This window comes from Alligator mississippiensis, chromosome 1 (assembly GCF_030867095.1).
Source record: "Alligator mississippiensis isolate rAllMis1 chromosome 1, rAllMis1, whole genome shotgun sequence".
In the NCBI taxonomy this organism is placed as follows: Eukaryota; Metazoa; Chordata; order Crocodylia; family Alligatoridae; genus Alligator; species Alligator mississippiensis.
Window position 1 is genome coordinate 292,665,151 of NC_081824.1, and position 16,391 is coordinate 292,681,541.

Sequence of the window (16,391 nt, forward strand, 5' to 3'; positions counted from 1 at the left end):
GTTTCTGAACATGCACACATCATGTGTGCTGCTGGCTTACTTGGTATAAATGTTCATGAACCAGCCCTGGTGGTCCACCATGGCTTGCAGGATCAAAGAGGCATATCTTTTCCTGTTTGTGAAAGCCCCCTCAGGGCACAGCACTGGGATGTGTGTGCTGTCTAAAGTCTTCACGCAACTCGGGAACCTCTTCTCATTAAAGCCATCTATGGCTTGTTGTGGATTTACCAGGTGGATAATTTTGTTTGCAGCGATCTCTTTGAGCAGCTGGCATACCTCATGAGTTGCCAGCCTGACCGTGCAGGCAGCCACACCAAACTGGTTCATGATGTAGCGGAGGCTGGATGGGCTGGCCAGTTTCATGATGGCCATTGTAACCCTCTTGTCTGGTGGGATGGCCCGATGCATGTTAGTGTCCTGCCTCGTGATGTGGGGCCCCAGCATTGAGACAATATGATAGAATGTCTCCCTTTTCATTCAGAACATCTCTAGCCACTGCTGGTCATTCCAAGTCGTCAGCACGATTCACTCCCACCAGTCTGAGCTGCTCTCAGAGGCCCCCACCATATGGATTCTGGTTCTCCTCAGGTTTCTCAACAGAGCCCAGTCAAATTCCACTTTTTTGCTTTCCTCTGTGTATTCCAAGTCCTCTGGGTACCTGTATCATCTTCTTATTGTCATTAATGCTGTTAAACCAGGAACACAACTTGCCAGTGAACACTCTAGCACAGTTCCTATCCTTCTCAAGCACTGCATCAGTAATTCCCAGACAGACACCATTTGCAGAAGCAGTACTGCCACCTGCTCCTCCTCCTCCTGCTCACCCATGTCCTCCATATTCTCCATGTCAGAGAACTCTTCACTGCATTGTTCTCCATTGTCACGTATTTCATCCTCATTCTCCATTTTGCCTCTCTTCATCAGCAGCAGCTTCTCACTTGTCTGCACCAGCAAGGGGCAGGTACTGTAGGGTGTTGTGTGATCTGTAGCTTGGTGTAGCTGCTTTTTCAACACTTCACCTCGGCACCCTGGGGCATTGGGGCTTTTGTACATTCTTTCATTCTGAGCTTAGTAGTCACTGGTGTTCTGATGTAATCAAGCTTGCAAACAAAAAATGTTTTGCCTACTCCTCTCCTGGTAATGTAGGCTTCTCAAAACTTTTGCCACTTCAGGGAAAACAGGCTGTGTTTCTGTAACAAAATTATTTTGCACAAGCAGGCAGGTAGGTATCAATTTTTACAACATTCCAGGCCATTGAGCAGCCATCCCAAAGTACAATGGCCAGTGGCAATGCGTAGGGGGTGCAAGGGGTACGTGTGCACCCCCTGACTGAGCTGGTACACCCCCTGATGGCCAGAGTTCCCTGCTTAGGCAATGGATGGGAAGGGTGAGCAGTGGCTAAGGACTAGAGGTGCCAGGAGAAGCACTGCTGGCACTTCTGGGAGCACCATTGGCACTTCCAGGAGTGCTGTTGGTGCAATCGCAGGGGGATCTCCCCCCCCGGTTGGTAAGATTGGCTGTGGGGGGATTCCCCCAGTCACTGACTGGCTGCTGGGGGGGGGGGGGGGGCACGTGACCCCCTGACTCAGGAGCACGGTGAGATCAACCACGGGGGACCCCTTCCCAATTGGCGAGATCGGCTGCAGGGGGATGCCTCCTCAGTCGGCAAGATTGGCCGTGGTGGGACCACCCCTGGTTGCTGACTGGCTGCTGGGACGGCATATGCCCCTGTGACTCAGGAGGCACCAGTTGTCCATGACAATGGCCTTATTTACCCCATCACCAGGTCTTTTTTGTTGTTAAATGGAGTTCTTTGTCACATTTGGGTGTTTTGACACTCACAAATAATGACTTCACAATCTTTGGAATTTTCCCAGGCCCTCATGCAAGCACAGCCTGAGTATAAAGGCGCACCCCGACAAATTTTGCCAGGCCCCCTTCACAAATCACTTGTGCTGTTGACTGCTTCACCATGTCTCAGAAAACCAAGGCCAGCAGTATGGAGTCGACAGCCCAGGAGGCAGATACCTTCAGTGACCATGGATCCAACTGGACACGGGAAGAACTGGAGGACCTAATTGACGTTTGGTTGGAGTGAAGGATCATAGATGAAATTTAAAGTAGGAGAAATGAGCCTGTTTATGTCAAGATTGAAAAAGGCAATCATGACTGGACCCAGGTCTGGTGCAAGATCAAGCCCCTGAGATCAGCATTTTACAGAACCAAAGATGTGAAATCTCATTCTGGGGCAGGTTGCACAATTGCTCCCTTCTATGACAAGCTGTACATCATTCTCTCCAAGGATGTAGGTGACAACCCAGGCACAGAGACTTTCAGCACCAGGGTTGGGCAGAAGGAGGCGGCAGCAGCCTCTCCTGAGAGTGAAACTATGAGCAGCATGTCTCAGCTGTACAGGGACCGCTCCTTGCTCCCTGATGACCATTAGTGGCAGGAAGATCTTTTGGTCACCATACACTTAGTGCCACTTAGTCCTGTTCCACGGACTAGCACAGATAATGAAGCAGAGGAGGTGGAGGGTCATGAAGAAATCCATGTGGCCGAAACATCATCTATTGTTACCGAGACCCAAGAACATGCTGGACCTTGTAAGTCTCTTGTAATGTGCCTCTTGCCACTGCCAGGCAACTCTTGGGTTTTTGCTGGTTGGGTTTGGTAGGCCAGGTGGGAGAGGGAGAAATTCACGTGTTGCTGTAGGTGGGTCACAATGTTCTTTCAGTGGTTCATAGATTCATAGATGTTAGGGTCGGAAGGGACCTCAATAGATCATTGAGTCCGACCCCCTGCATAGGCAGGAAAGAGTGCTGGGTTTAGATGACCCCAGCTAGATGCTTATCTATCCTCCTCTTGAAGACTCCCCAGGGTAGGGGAGAGCACCACCTCCCTTGGGAGCCCATTCCAGACCTTGGCCACTCGAACTGTGAAGAAGTTCTTCCTAATGTCTAGTCTAAATCTGCTCTCTGCTAGCTTATGACCATTATTTCTTGTAACCCCCAGGGGAGCCTTGGTGAGTAAAGCCTCACCAATTCCCTTCTGTGCCCCCATGATGAACTTATAGGCAGCTACAAGGTCGCCTCTCAACCTTCTCTTGTGGAGGCTGAAGAGGTCCAGGTGCCCTAGTCTCTCCTCATAGGGCTTGGCCTGCAAGCCCTTAACCATACGAGTGGCCCTTCTCTGGACCCTCTCCAGGTTATCTACATCCCTCTCGAAGTGCTACGCCCAAAACTGCATGCAGTATTCCAACTGTGGTCTGACCAGCGCCCGACAGAGGGGAAGTATCACCTCCTTGGTTCTGTTCGTCATGCATCTCCTGATGCACGATAAAGTGCCATTAGATTTTCTGATGAATTTGTCACACTGTCGACTCATGTGGACTCCAAGATCCCTTTCCGCTTCCGTGCCTCCAAGCAGGTCATTTCCTAGGCAGTAGGTATGCTGGACATTTTTCCTCCCTAGGTGCAGCACTTTGCATTTCTCCTTATTGAATTGCATTCTGTTGTTTTCCACCCATATATCCAACCTGTCCAGGTCTGCTTGTAGTTGTTCCCTGCCCTCCGGTGTGTCCACTTCTCCCCACAGTTTTGTGTCATCCGCAAATTTGGACAGAGTACATTTCACTCCCTCGTCCAAGTTGCTGATGAAGGCATTGCAGACTATCGGTCCAAGGACTGAGCCCTGCGGGACCCCACTGCCCACACCCTTGACTACGACTCTCTGGGTACGACCCTCTAGCCAATTCACCACCCACCAGACTGTGTAGTCATCCAAGTCACAGCCTCTTAACTTGTTCACCAGTATGGGGTGGGATACCGTATCAAAGGCCTTCCTCAAATCTAAGTAAATGACGTCAACCCCTACTCCTGCGTCCAGGTGTTTTGTAACCTGGTCATAAAAAGAGACTAGACTAGTCAGGCACGATCTACCTGCTACTAACCCGTGCTGGTTTCCCCTCAGCATAATTTTTCCTGCTGGGCTCTCACAAATGTGAGCCTTGATAATTTTTTCAAAGACTTTGCCTAGGATGGAGGTGAGACTGAACTGGCCTATAGTTGCCTGGGTTCTCCTTCCTCCCCTTCTTGAAAATGGGGACCACATTGGCCCCTTTCCAGTCCTCCGGGACCTGGCCTGTGCACCATGAGCGTTCAAATATTCCCGCCAGTGGCTGCGCAATGACGTCAGCCAGTGCCTTCAGTACCCTTGGATGGAGCTCATCCGGGCCTGCCGACTTAAATGCATCCAGTTCCTCCAAGTGCCTCTGCACCATCTCGGGGTCTACGCTTGGTAGTCTGGTGTCCTGCTGCTGCCTCTCTACAATCGCAGTGAGAGCCTTGTCTTGCCTCTCGCTTAGGAACACAGAGGCAAAGAACTCATTGAGGAATTCAGCCTTGTCCCCCCTGTCCGTCACCAATTGCTTATGCCCATTTAGTAGAGGTTCTATTCTACCCTGGGCCTTCCTTTTACTCCCTGTATATCTAAAGAACAATTTTTTGTTATCCTTGTTATCCCAGTTTTTTGTTATGATAGTGTATGACGAGTTCAATAGCTTGTAATGTAACAGATGCCAAACTAATTATTTGCTTTAATTATTTTTTTGCAGCTAGCATTGGCAGTGGCAGCTGTGGACCTGTTTCTGAAGCGAGTACTTGTAAGTTTTGGGCAGTATGATTGGTGCCCCACTGTTGCGGGGTCTGTTTCCATGTCTGCTGGCATTTTGTGCACTGCGTGGTGGGGATGGGGGTGTGTACTTTCCTCCTCTTGGGGGGAAGGCAACCACTGCTCTTTTTTTTTTTTTATCAGCCACCGTGACCCATGGCCGCCTGGAATGGTGCCCTGCTTGCACTACAGCAGAGCACCGCAGAGATTTTCGCAGAGAGGCGGTCCTGCGAAATCTCACTCAAGGTTTTGGCAGAGTCCTCAGTAACCAGAGTGCAATGCACAGATGCCTGGTGGGACAAATTCCGTGAGTTGCTGCATAAGAATGATGCCATCCACGAGGAAGTGCAAGACACTATGTGGAATTTCAAAGACATGGTCTAAAGGCCCTGGGAAGTCCATGCATGGAGAAGTTTTGCAGATTGCCTGCTTGCTGCTGGGGTGGGTGGGGTTGTTGTTTAGTCTTTTTTTCTTAGAAGAAATGCTGATTACACCCTAGCTAGCACTTAAAAAGCATTTGACCTCCCTCCGACCCACCCTGCAACTGTTTGCAACTCTTTCCAGTAATGCCATGACTCCATAAACCCCCTCCAAGCACAGCATCCCCACGCTGAAGCGGGTGTGGTCTCTGAAAACCAGCCCAACCACCCACCCACCCACCTCAAATAAAACATGACACATATATAGAGCAAAAATAAAACATTTTATTGAAAACGCTACAGCTTAACAATATAAAATATGTACACAACGTAAAAAATATAAAAAACCCTGCAAATCTGAGCATGTTTCACTCTCCTCTACACTCTCTTCATTCAGTACTGGGCTGGTTGCCGCCCCCGGCGAGTTCCACTGATGAAAGTTTTCTGCAAGGAGGGGGAAAAAGGAGGAAGAGGAGGGGGGGTTTGGAGCATAGTCGAAAAACCGGACTTTTGCACACCCCCCCCAGTCAGTGGGACATATGACCTCAATATCATCCAGGACACTGCATATCCTGGGTGCTGGGTCTGGCAGGCAGCGTCCTGCCTCTGGACTTCTTTTGTCATGCTTCTGAATTGGAATGTGATGAAGTTCAAAAGGTTTGCAATACTGAAGGAAGTCATGTAACCACTCACTCCAAAGTTTCAAACTACTTGCAAAAAACTTACCATTATGAGGATGCTGCATCTGTCATTGGGAGCTATGTCCACTGCAGTGGCAGCACATGACGGAGGGTGCAGGGGGTATGAGGACAGGCAGAATGCACCCGAGAGTCTTGAAGGAGGTGGCAGACATCGTTGCACCCCCCTTGGCAAAGATATTTAAAAATTCATGGCGCTTATGTACCCTTTGCACCCCCTACGCATCACCACTGGCTGAGGTCCTGGAAGCCTAGAAAGGATCCATCAACACCAGACTAATGGAAGGTGAGCTTCTGAAGGTCAGCCAACATGACTTTGTGACTGGCAGGTCTTGCCTGACCAACCTTATCTCCTTTTATGACCAGGTGACACGAGCCCTGGACAAAGGAGATGATGTGGATGTCATATATCTGGATTTCAAAAAAGCCTTTGACCTAATTCCCCATGATGTCCTCATGGCTAAGCTGGGGAATTGTGGCTTAATCATTTTACAGTCTGATGGCTAGGCAACTGGTTATGGGTTCAGACCCAAAAAGTACTAGTTGATGGGAGCAAATCAACGTGGCACAGGGTGACTCAGGGCTCGGTACAACGTGGTACTCACAACGTGACTCAGGACTCAGTACTTGGGCTGGTACTCTTTAACATCTTCGTTAACAATCTGGAGTCGGGAGTCAGATGTGAACTGGCAAAGTTTGCGGATGACACCAAATTATGGGGGAGGGCATTCACACTGCAGGACAGGCTGGGGATACAGGTTGACTTGGACATGCTCTCAAGATGGGCTGACCAAAACCTGATGGCCTTCAAAGTTGAGAAGTATAAGGTGCTGCACCTCAGTAGGAAGAACTCTCAACACGCTTACAAACTTGGCAGTGCTATGCTTGCTAGTACCACAACCATAAGAGACTTGTGGGTCCTGATTGACCACAAGATGAATATGAGTCACCAATGCGATGCTGTGGCTGGCAAAGCAAACCAAACTGGTGTGCATCTACCGATGCATCTCAAGCAAAACCAGGGATGTCATCCTCCCACTTTACTCGGCCTTGGTGAGGCTGCAGCTGGAGTACTGTGCCTAGTTTTGGGCCCCCCACTTCAGGAGGGATATGGAAAAGCTTGAGAGAATCCAGAGGAGAGCCACTCATATGATTCAAGGCCTGGAGGGCAGGCTGTACGAGGAGAGGCTGAGGGATTTGGGACTCTTCAGTCTGGAAAAGAGAAGGCTCAGGAAGGACTTGGTAGCAGCCTACAATTATATAAAAAGGGTACATTAGGACCTGGGAGAACAGCTGTTCACCAGAACTCCCCAAGGGATATCAAGGTCCAATGGTCATAAACTCTAGGAAGGCTGATTTAGACTAGCCATGAGAAAAAAGTTCTTTAAGGTGCAAGTGTCCAGGGTCTGGAACAGACTTCCCCCAGAGATGGTGCAAGCACCTACTCTGGATTCTTTCAAAAAATATCTGGATATTTTTCTTGGTGGGATCACTTGATCCCAGCTGACTTCCTGCCTGGGGGTGGGCTGGACTCGATGATCGCACAAGGTCCCTTCCAGCCCCTAATGTCTATAAATCTATGAATTTCTGAATCTATGACAGGAGGGTACATGGGCGGAGGCTGGAGGACATACATTATAGGTGGTGGTGGGGGGCAGAAGAATTAAGAGAGGGTAGAAAATTAAGGGATTATTGGCCTCCTCCATTTTAAAATAATAATATTTTTTTTTGAGCGGACCCGTCCCGACCTGAACCTATGGCCACTTCACTGAGTGCTTTAAGGGAGGAGGAAGGGGTGAGGAGGGTAAAAAAGAACACACAGTGGCACCTACTGGCTAGAGGCCGGAACACAGCACCCCCTCATGGCAGAGGGGATTAATTGGAAGTCTTTGGAATCTGGCTGTTTGCACGAACAAATCCGCAGTTGGAACGGTGTAACTGGAGACCTCCACAAATTAACACATTTCTGAGTAGTGTTAGTTTGAGGCACTAAATGGACTTTAGAGTGGCAGGAAATCCTGGGTCATGCAAACACAAATGCAGTTGCGTTGGCGTAAATGGGAAATATTGTTTCATCTACGCACACCCCCCAGCCACCTTGGGAGATCTCTATAGTATTGACTGAAGTATAAACATACCCTTAGTCAATCAAGCAAACACAAGAACTTGCTTCTTGCTGGTCCAGGGGGAGCCTGAGTTTGGGCTCCCTCTGCACTGGCAATAAGGCATGATGGGATCTAATGTGTGATGCCACAACTGTGCTTCCTGCCATGCATGTGTGGCATGGCAGGTGGTACGATTGTGTGACTCGCACTTTAGATCCCATTGTGCCTTTACCTGCATGTGTAGAGAGGGCCTAAGATGAAAGATGCCTCTGTGGAATCAGAAAAAATATATGCCTTAAACTTTGATTATTTTAGTTATAAGATGACATAACTGCTTTGTGGAGAATTGCTGGCTCTGTACAGTAGAACAGATAAGGGCCAGTGTTTGTTCTTTGTAACTCCTCTGCAACTGCTTCGCTCACCGCGGCCTTGAAGGTAGCAAAAAGTATGTACAAAGTAGATTTCCAGGTGCAAGAAGGAGGTTTGTGAACTAACCTCGCCTCCCCCATTAGTTCCCATCCTAATTACAGCAAAGAAATAATGAAGTAATATTATAGCCGCTTTTCATGCTAATTTCACTATATGATCACGTGAGTTGTAAGCGACTGTTAAAAAGTATATAAGCCTCCTGATTTTGCTCTGGGGGGGGGACCCCTTCCAAGTGCTTGGGAAATCCATGTCACTTTGGAACTCCCCCTACAGCTGTAGTTTCTTTTAAATAAAAGCTTCTGCTAACCTGATCCAAAAGTATGCTGCGTGTGTTTCCACGACACCTCAGACAAATGTGAATAGTTGTTTAAGTAGTACCTGTGTGTATTAGTGGTGTTAAGGATTGAGTATAGAGCAAGAGCCTCCTACTGAAGAGTAAATGTGTGTATAAGGATATGGTCAGGAAGCTCTGCAATGTGCATTGCAGGTGATGTGTAAAGGTGTATGTGTTGTAGAATATTAGGCATTGGTGTGTAACACAAAATGTATAGGCCATTTTGTATTGCAAAGTCTGTTGTGTATATGGCTTTAGTTTAAATATGATTGTATTTTTTGTTTTGTTTTTTGTATCTGCTTTGCTATATATACTCATGGTTTTCTCTATCTTGTTTCAAAATAATAGAAAATTAGGACTGGAACGGACCTCAGAAGGTCATCTAGTCCACCCCCCTGCTCAAAGCAAGACCATTCTCAACTAGATTATCCCAGCCAAAGTTTTGTCTAGCCAGGTTTTAAAAACCTCCAAGCATGGAGATTCCACAACCTCTCTGGGTAACCTGTTCCAGTGCTTTATTACCCTTCTAGTGAGAGAATTTTTTCCTAATATCTAACCTAAACTTCCCTTGCTGCAGCTTGGGACCACTGCTCCTTATATCCTCATTTCTGCTTGGGATCTGGAAAGAAGCAAGGCTGTCCACACGTAGGCAAGAAAGGTGAGGTAAAGGTAGAGAAAGTGTATCTTAATTTGGAACACAGGTTCTCTCCCTCTTTTCCCATTTTTCCCGGGTTTTGAGTAGGATAATACTGTGTGGGTATTAAGCTCTGGAGGGTGCTGACCAGGGTTGAAGCCTGGCAGTATTGCTGGCAGGTTTGGGCCAGGATTAAAAATGTGGCATGTTTTGGGCCAAGGCTGAGGGCCTGGCACGTTTATTGCTTTTGCAACTTCTTTTGGTTCAACCTAGCTGTGTAGCTGAACCCCAGCTGTTTGTTTTGCTGGCAGATTTGGGCCAGGGTGGGACCTGGCACAATTTGGGCCAGGGTGAAAAGCCTGGCATGTTCTGTTGTTTGGCTCAGGCCTTGGTGCAGGGTAGGTCTGGCTCTTCTTTTGCTCAGTCTAGGCCCAGTGCAGATAGGCTGGGCCTGCTTTTGTTGGTTAGTCCAGGCCGAGCACTGATAGATCTGTCCCTTGAGTTCATTTGCATTTTTCTGCCCCAGCAGAGCTGGGGATTGGGACTAGGAATTTTGGGGTACGATATGTTGAAAGGAGCTGCAGACAACCTCTCAAAGCCACCACGTGGAAGTGGAGATTGGTGCCCTACAAACTTCCCAGGGAGCAACGAGGGGCCCCTTGCAACGCAGAAGGTTGCACTTCTTGGAGGTGCAGTGAACCCCAAGAAGCAGCTCATAGGACTCTGGGGTGGGCCATCCCATCCAGCCTATTGCTGGAGGGCAGGTATAGGTAGAGCCGACCCTAGGGGTGTGTGGGGCCTGGGGCATATCAGCCTATGTGGAACCTGTGTGGGGGAGGGGTTGGTGGGGGTGGCAAGCAGCGGGCGCACGAAGCTGGTGGCGTACAGTGGTTGTGTGGAGTGGTGGTGCCCTTGGCACGTACCTGTGGGGCCCGGGGTGGTCGCCCCGATTTGACCCCCCCAAGGAACAGATATGAGTATAGGAGTGCAGGCCCCAGAGCTAACCCCTTACAGACTATGCCTTGTAGCTGATAGTGTTTCAAATTGCATTTGGTGTTTTCCTTTATTTTCCCTGTCTTTATTTTCTGTAGTAAATCTGTCTTTTTGTGTTTACGCTGCTTGCAAGGGGCTTTTGTTTATGTCTGACACCCCAGCCAAATTCAGTGATCCCAGATTTCTATGTGAGGGCTCCAGCCACAGGGAAAACTTATTAGGTATCCCAAAATTTGAACCCAGCCCTTGTTGCTGCCAACCAGTGCTCAGGAGAAGGGTTATATGTGTTTGGGTTGGCAGAGGGCTCAGTACTGATGGTCTGTATGCAAGTCAGGGGCTTCACAGAAAGCTGTATGCATGCACATGTGAAGGATTTTAGGCACAAGTGTGAATGCCTATAGAGTACCAGGGATGTAGGAGTTGAACATGTAGTTCTCTCTGACTAAGTACAGACAACAAAAAGCTGAAGACTGAATTGCTTTAAACTTTGCAGGTTAGTCTAACCTCTGTAGATTGAACTGATTTGCAAGTGAATAGATATTCACTTTTGATTCCAGAAATGCTTTCACATGCCTGTAGCAGCTCAGGCCAGAAGCCGGAGGGCTCTAGAGTGAGCTCTCCCTTCCCTTTGGCAGTGGCCAAGGGAGGATTGGGAGGGGGGGACAGCGTAACTGATTGGGGAAGAGTCTAAATCCCCACCCTGGCCGGCAGGGACCCCAGCCGGGCTGTGCCTGGAGGGGGAGGGGGGAAGCAGCCCTTGCCAGGCTTTATGATGGACAGGGTTGGAGGGTGGGGGGAGAGAGGGAGCATGGCCAGACTCTGGCCCCTGGCTGGAACCAAGCAGCAAGAGTAGGGGGCAAGGCAGGCAGGGAGGAGGGGAAAAGCCTTGCCTGATGTAGTAGCTCCCTGACAGCTTGGCCCAGACTTGGTGCAGGGAGCTGGGAGCGCAGGTTCGCCCCCCCCCCATAGTGGGGCCCAGCACTGCGCCCCTCCAGCCCTGAGCCCCAAGCAGAGCTGCACAGAGCCTCCCCATCCCCCCTCTGCCCCATGGCAGGGCAGGAGGAGGAGGTGGGAGAGCCCTGCCCACCACAGCAGCTTCATGACAAGCTAACCCAGGAACGAGGAGCAATCTGGGCGCACAGCTCCCGCTGCCGCAGCCTGAACCTCACCTCTGGCTGGGAAGGGTCCTGCCCCAGCCCTAGCCCTAGGCATGGCATGCAGATGGCAGGGTGGGGCAGGGCCCTTCCCAGCTGGATGCGGGAGCTGTGGGCTGTGGGAGCTGTGTGGCCAGATTGCTCCAGGCTCCCTGTGCCCAGGTTGGGCTTGGCTGTCATGGAGTCACAGCTGACTGGGAAAGGCCCTGCCCCAGCAGCCTGGGCTGACCCTTCTGTCCCCACCCTCCACAGCCCCCACAGCCAGCCCTGTTCAGCTCTGGTCAAGGCCCGCAGAGAGTGCCCTTCCCAGCTGGCTGCAGCTCCATGACAGCCTGGCCCAGTGTGGTGCCTGCCATGAGGGCTTGTTTGTCCGCAGCTGCTGCAGCTCTTGCGCAGTGTGGACGAGCAAGCACTGTGCAAGGGTATGGCAGTGGCGATGGTGGCAGCTGCAGACATGAGCGAGCCCCCACCAGTGCCTCTGAGCTGGCTTGGGCAGCCATGGGCACGATTAACAGGTCCTGTGTCGCCAGTCTGGCTGCCAAGGCGCACGCCCACAGCTACAGCACTGTCGCCTCTGTGACAGCCGCTACCTGTGCGTGCTGAGCCAGGCTGTCACAGACCTCCAGCCAGCTGGGAAAGGCCCCAGTACTGTGGCCACGCCACAACCCCTGCCACTGTAGTGGCAAGGCGGGGGCTTACCCTGACAGGGTCTGCTCTGCCTAGCCAGGCAGACCACATCTGTGGTCCCTGGGGGGAGAGGAGAGAGAGTGGGGAATAAACCCCTTCCCTGCCCCCTTAGCCTTAGGGGACCATGCCCCACCCCTGCTCTGGCTAGAGAGCAGAGGGGTGGGGCCAGGCCCGCAGACAGCCCAGCCCAGCCCAGCCCAGCCCAGGGCTGGAAAGCATGCTGGGATGCTGGGGGACTCTGGTTTAACCCCAGAAGGGGTCTGGGACAGAAGTTCCATAAACTGGTTTCACCTAAATCAGTTAAGTCTGATACTGCATTCAACCAGGTTTATCTTAAACCAGTTTGGGCCATTTTGAAACTGGTTTATGTGCACTGAACTTATGTTCTGTTACAGGTTCAAATCAGTTTCTGATCAGTTAAACTGGTTTGTGTGTAACTTCTGTCCCTAGCCTTTGGCTCAAAGGAACATATACAGAGGTTTGGCATAGTTATATGGAGGTTTGGCATAGTGATGTGTCCCTGTGGTAATGGTGTTTGTTACTGGTTGTCTGTATCTGTGGGATGTGGGTTATTACTGTCCCTTTTATTGGCTTCCTGGCTTCCCTTCTCCTGAGGTAGAGTTGCTAACCTGAGTTGCTATAGGAAGTAGGCAGAGCTTTCTTTCACCCCCACCTTCCCTCTCCCTAGCAACAAACACAGCTCCAGGCAGAGCCCAACAGCTCTGCTGTCTGCCCACCTCCTTCTGAGCAACCGGCCTGCTCCATTGCTCCCCCTGCAGCACTTGACCTGAGGAGGAGCTTTGTGCTAGTAATACAACCAGGTGGAGAGAAAGAAAGAACTTGTTGCAGTTGCATCCAGACAGCCCAGCAGCTGGGTCAGAAAAGACAGAATTGGCCATTGTCCCCTTCCCCCAGTATGCAGGCACGTCACTGGCTAGCTGTTACACACATCTGCCCTAGAGACATGCAGACCCATGCACATCCGTCAGGTTCAATGACACTAGCCACACATATACTTCCTGCCAGTAACATACAGATACCTTCTCCCCAAAATCCCCTCTTTTTATGGCCCAGAAAAATTCATATATAAAATTCCTGTGTGTTCCCTCCCTGCAAAAAATCCCAAAACAAAACAGGAATAAAATAGTGCCTGTAATGTCCCCAACTCACAAATACTTGTGTGACACCTCTCACCCACAGATGCACACACTTGTGTGTGACACACCTCACCCACAGATACACTTCCTCTCAGTGGCATGAAAACTATGGTCAGTGACCCTGATGTCCTACAGACCGGCATTACTAAGCCCTCTGCCACCCCAAACATCTGTAACCTTTCTGCCGGGCACCAGTTAGCAGCAACAAGGGCCAGGTTTAAATTTTGGGAAACCCAACATGGTGGAGGTGTTAGAGTTTATGAGGTAGGAATGGTATGGGCACTGTAGTGTGCATGTGCTTGTGCATATTGGGGGATGGGACAGCGTCAGGGAATAGCCGAGGGGTGTGTGTGGGATACAGGTGTTTTGGCACTGGGGGGTGTCTACCATGGGGGAGTCAAGGCATAGGTTGTGTGTATGTGGAAGGGAATTAAGGCACAAGCGTGTGTGTGTGTGTGGGGGGGGGGGGAGTCGAGGCACAGGCTGTGTGCCTGTGTTGAGATAAGGGACAAAATGTGTGTGTGTGTGTGTGTGTGTGTGTGTGTGTTTGTAGTAGGGGGGTGCTAGGGTGTGTGTGTGTGTAGTGAGGGGGGGTGTTAGGTAGGGTCATTGGCAATGCGTAGGGGGTGCACACGGCTACATGTGCACCACCTGAACTTGGCGGTGCACCCCATCTCCGCCAGCTGCTGACGCTGCTGTGCCCACCTGTGGGAGCTCCCTGTTCAGCCTGCCCCAGCCACCGCTGTGGCCACCACACCCCTACCCCTGCCTCTGCCTCTGGGGGCATGAGGCATTCATGGGTAGGGTGACCACCATAGAAGACATTCCCGTTGTCTGCTTACTCTGTCCTCTGTTGATATGCAACCCAACACCTTCATGTCCTCTATTTTTCTCTTGAAGAAAAATTGTTCTCTTCAAGAGAAAAATTGAGGACATAAAGGCACCCCGTTTCGTATCAATAGACGACAGAGGACAGTCCTGATGGCCACCCTAGTGTTAGTGTGCATGCATGTGCATGTAGCAGGGGTGTGTGTTTAGGGGGTGTGCGCGCGCGTGCGCGCAGCGGGGGTCCCTCCCTAGACGCAGGGATGTTTCTGGAACACGCGGCCACGGAGCCCCTCCCGCGCACCGGGTGTGTGGGGGGGGCGGGAAGTCCCCGCGCTTTCTGCCGCGTGCGGCAGGGGGGGCGGGGCATAGTGGAAATTTCCACTTCCTGCAGCAGCAACGGCTCGCCGCCAGCCGCAACGCCCCACGCGAGGCTCGGCTGGCAGCGCGCCTCGGCTGGGGGGCGGAGCCGGCCGGAGCGGGCGGATCCTACACAGAGCCCGGAGCCGTTTAAGCAGCAGCGCCGGCGCGCCCGTCCCTGTGTGCCCGTGTGCATAGCCGGACCCGCTACAGCCACCGCCCGCCCGCGCCATGCCTCGCTACGAGCTGGCTTTGATCCTGAAAGTCATGCAGAGGGTGAGTGCTGGGCCCCGCACGTCCCCTCCCTGCCCACGCGGCGGCGACCGGCCGCTTCCTGGTCACCTCCGGCCCGGCCTGGCCCGGCCCGGCCCGGCCCGGCCCGTTGGTGCACGTGTGCATGTCGCGGGGGAGTGTCTCTCCTGTCAGTTTCTTAGATGGGCGACTTTGAGTCAAGTTGCCAGTCGGGTTTCAGCTACATTTATTCCCCCCTTCCTTCCTCTTCCCCCCCATCCCCAGAGACCTAGCTCCTGGTTCGGGCCGCTAGTGCCACCTCGGGTGGGCTCCTGGGCACAAAAGCACCCTCTGCCCCACCCTTAGCTGGTGCCAACATTTGGTGGCAGCACTTTTCGCCCCTCTCCCTATGTGCCTGGGTATAGGGCGCCCTGCCTCCCCCATGCAGCCCGGAGCAGGGGTGGCTGCCCGCAGGCCTTGCTTCCCAAGGATTTATTTCTCCCACCTCTTCTGAAAAAGTATGCCCCGTGGGAGACTGTCAAAAAATTTTCCACCCTTGCCAGCACCAGTTGAGCTCCACGGATCCAGCTCTCACCTGCTGCCACCACTGATCTCAAGTTCTGCTCCTCTGCTATGAGTGGGGGCAGCAGCCAGGTGTGGAGGTGCCCCTAAAACCCCAGGCAGTTAAGTATGAAGGCAGCAATGAGTGTTTTTTTTTTTCTTTTTCTTGCATCTCTAATGTAGGCAAGACCAAGAGAGCACAGTGTGAGCACAAGGTGAATGGTTGGTATTCAGACTTCCTGAGCTGTGTGCGCAGCCTGTGTTTCTCTGCTATCTTTTGCTTAGCCTGTAGGACCTTAGCCTAGGCTCTTAATGCAGCAATTTTTACCATTAGCAGAGAGCTGAAGTTTGAACGCTCCCATCTGCATGCTCCCTCTCGTATTCTGGCATCTCTTGAGGTGAACATGCATATCTGTAGTAGGGCCGTGTTGTTATGTTTCTGCTCTCTTTATTTTCCCAGTTATTGGAGCATGTCATTGTGTAGAACATGCACTACATATACTGGTACATTTCCATTCATTTTATGTGTAATCACCACGCCTCCCTTTTTTTTTTAAACTCGCCATTTGTTTAGAGCCTATGCAGGCATCCCTGTGATTGGCAAAGCCCCCTAGTGGACACGCACTTTGTGTGGACCTTCCCTCCCCCCCAGCCTAGCTGCACCTTCCTTAACAACAAACTAAACTAATAAAAAGTACTCTGTGTCTGTGAGGAGGTGCAACTTCTCTCTCGCCTCTCCTCCCCACACTTAACTGGCAAAGCTTCCTAGTGTAGAGTTAGTCTTAATGTGGAGGCAGCATTTAGATGGGGGATCCAAGGGTTAGAGGGGGAAGAGAAGCATCACAAATTTGACATAATACCCAGATATTTGGGTATTCTGGCTTTTGAGGGATCTTGGGCACTTCTGTGAAGGAAGGGATGTATTTACTGCCACACAATGTTCTCTGTCTGCATTTATATATCGGTTATATTAAAACACCTAAAATACTGGCGTGTCATTTATTTTTAAAGTAAGTGTAGCTTGCTAACCAACATAATTCACATACAACCTTTTAAATCTAGTTTTGGTGAAACCCTGAAATTATGGGAGTTCATGTTTGTTTGTGTGGGGAGTGTGGCTGGTTAGACTTGAC

The 16,391-nt window shown here is 51.0% G+C and overlaps 1 protein-coding gene and 1 long non-coding RNA gene across 3 annotated transcripts in view; both read left to right on the top strand.

The window, feature by feature from the left end:
* LOC109280302 (uncharacterized) overlaps positions 1-8,625 on the top strand; it is a 57,167-nt gene extending 48,542 nt beyond the window's left edge. Inside the window, exons 1-3 of one of the 2 annotated variants that reach the window (XR_002086577.2) lie at positions 1,861-2,606; positions 4,616-4,663; positions 4,816-8,625. This is a non-coding gene — a long non-coding RNA (uncharacterized LOC109280302). Of the gene's footprint in view, positions 1-1,860; positions 2,607-4,615; positions 4,664-4,815 lie in introns of those variants that run through there. The other variant, XR_009459079.1, reaches the window with a different exon arrangement.
* A 5,891-nt stretch (positions 8,626-14,516) lies between these two features.
* The window catches only part of MRPS6 (mitochondrial ribosomal protein S6), a 56,140-nt gene continuing 54,265 nt past the window's right edge, over positions 14,517-16,391 (top strand). Inside the window, exon 1 of the mRNA XM_014599099.3 lies at positions 14,517-14,742. Coding sequence (XP_014454585.1) covers positions 14,698-14,742 — 45 coding nt within the window. The 5' untranslated portion in view covers positions 14,517-14,697. The remainder of the gene's footprint in view (positions 14,743-16,391) is intronic.